The sequence below is a fragment of the Vairimorpha ceranae genome (genome assembly GCF_000988165.1).
Source record: "Vairimorpha ceranae strain PA08 1199 chromosome Unknown NODE_231, whole genome shotgun sequence".
In the NCBI taxonomy this organism is placed as follows: domain Eukaryota; kingdom Fungi; phylum Microsporidia; family Nosematidae; genus Vairimorpha; species Vairimorpha ceranae.
In genome coordinates, this window is record NW_020169526.1 from 1,023 (window position 1) to 3,101 (window position 2,079).

At 30.2% G+C, this 2,079-nt stretch overlaps 1 protein-coding gene across 1 annotated transcript; it reads left to right on the forward strand.

Moving 5' to 3' along the window:
- Positions 1 to 285: 285 nt before the first annotated feature.
- On the forward strand, positions 286 to 438 carry AAJ76_2310001308 (hypothetical protein; the record flags this gene model as incomplete). Its single annotated transcript, XM_024474720.1, has 1 exon — positions 286 to 438. One exon carries the CDS (start codon positions 286 to 288, stop codon positions 436 to 438), a length of 153 nt encoding a protein of 50 aa, XP_024329531.1.
- Between the last annotated feature and the right edge of the window lie 1,641 nt (positions 439 to 2,079).

The following is a 2,079-nucleotide window of genomic DNA, read 5'->3' on the forward strand; positions in this document are numbered from 1 at the left end:
AGCTTCATTGCGGTAGTCATTTCCTCAACAAAAAATTGCCTATAACTCTCGACATCAGTTTTCAGATAAATTAAATTATCTACCAGGCCAAATTTTTTACATCGTTGTTTGAATCGATTTTTTTCCTGCTTACTACCCACCACTGACACCACATTTCCCTACAAAAAAATCTACAGTGTTTTGGTACTCTTTTTCTATTTTAATAAAAGTAATTATTTAAAGCATATTTTTTAAAACAAAATATTAATTTTTTATTTTTTTTGTGATATAAAATTTTAAAAGTATATGTATCTGGCGTATTGTTTGGCTGGCATTATGTTGGTCAGAGTGAAAATTGATGTGCAAGGTTCGACCCGCAATTCTATACACATGTTTGAAATGGAATATTGTGTATATGTATGCTACAAATATTTAGAAAAAAATCTTAATATACTTTAGGTTGTATAGTATAGTTACTTAGGGCTGCACACAATTTATCTAATTGGTTATCAAAGTGGATTAATCAAAAAAAAATATAAAAGGCAAAATAAATAAAGGAAAGGGGGTCCAGGCATTCTAAGCCCCCCGATTGGGGGGATTCGAGATCCCGGGCCCCTTTTTATACCCATTTAATGATAAAAACCTTTTTTAGAAAAAATAATCAAAACAAATGAAGAAGAAATAATTTATCTTCTTTTTGGTTATAAGCTTATTTGGGTTGAGCAGGTATGCATACATTGCAATGTCAATATGCGACCTACATCCAATGAAAAAAATACAAGATAAGTTTGAATGGAGATGTTGTCATCACAGTTGTCAACATTACCAAACCACTCTTTCTGCTAGGTATAAATCTTGGATGTCTGTGTTTAGAACGGACTTTAAAACCTTACTTAAGGCTATATACTTTTAGTCATGTGGAGGTGGTCAGAGAAAGATTATCGAACATTTGAATATTGGAAAACACCTAATAATTAATTTACAAATTTAATTTTAGAACGTATTAAGATGTGTTTTTAGACCAATCCGGTGAAGTTGGAGACAAAATGTTTTAGTACAAATATATGAGACTAAATACACCTTTAATTTTAAAAGTCACAGAGGTAAATCTGCCGATCTTTGTTGGTGTTTATGTATTGTTGATACTTCTTATAAGTTTGGCTTGAGATATACTACTATAGTTGTGTCTCGTTCGGCCAACGTCCTAATTCCTATAATAAATCGGGTGGTTAAGGCCGGCAGTACAATCCATTCTGATGAATGGAAAGCATATAGAAGTCTAGAAGATAATGATGCATGTTCTTGCGCCGCCGCCAGTCATAAGTATAATTTTGTTGATCCTATATCAGGCGCACATACCTAGCACGTAGAATCTTATAATAACAGACTAAAAAGAGAAATCGGAGCAAGGAAAGGTTTAAACATAATACAAAAAAAGGTTTTATTAGAATTTATGTTTAGGGAAAGAGTTGTTGGAGAAAAGTTTATATCTTTTATTAAATTATTGCAATATTATTTTTTTTACCGGAAGACATAGAGCACCCGACTCAAAAAAAGTAACAAACTAGGCCGGCGATAATTTTTAATTCTTTTTTATTTAAATTTTTAAAACTCTTTGTACTTTTTATTAAGAAAAAATAACACAAGTATTAAAATTATTCCAGTAAGGACAGCACAATATTTTTGTGCATTTTCCTTTAATTATCAAATAATTTAGATCATAGAATAATGACTATTGCAACATTTAATCATTGACAAATAGTGCATTTTATACTTTTGAACAATACATGCAAGCCCAAAGACACAATGCAGATTGATAAAAAGAGCATATATCGTATTTATAATCTCGTTTAAAACGGTAAAGCATTAGCTAGTATAGTATAAAAAGATAAGGAAAACTTTAACTTTATTTTTAATCCTTCGTTTTATTAAATTTGTAAAACTTTTTGTATTTTTTATTGAGAAAGAATAGCACAAGCTTTAAATTTATTTCTGTAAGCACAATACAATATTTTTGTGCATTAATTTTAATTTTATCAAATAATTTAAATTATTGAATGTCGCGAGCCCAGTTTGCACTTGAGCCACGGCCGCATATAG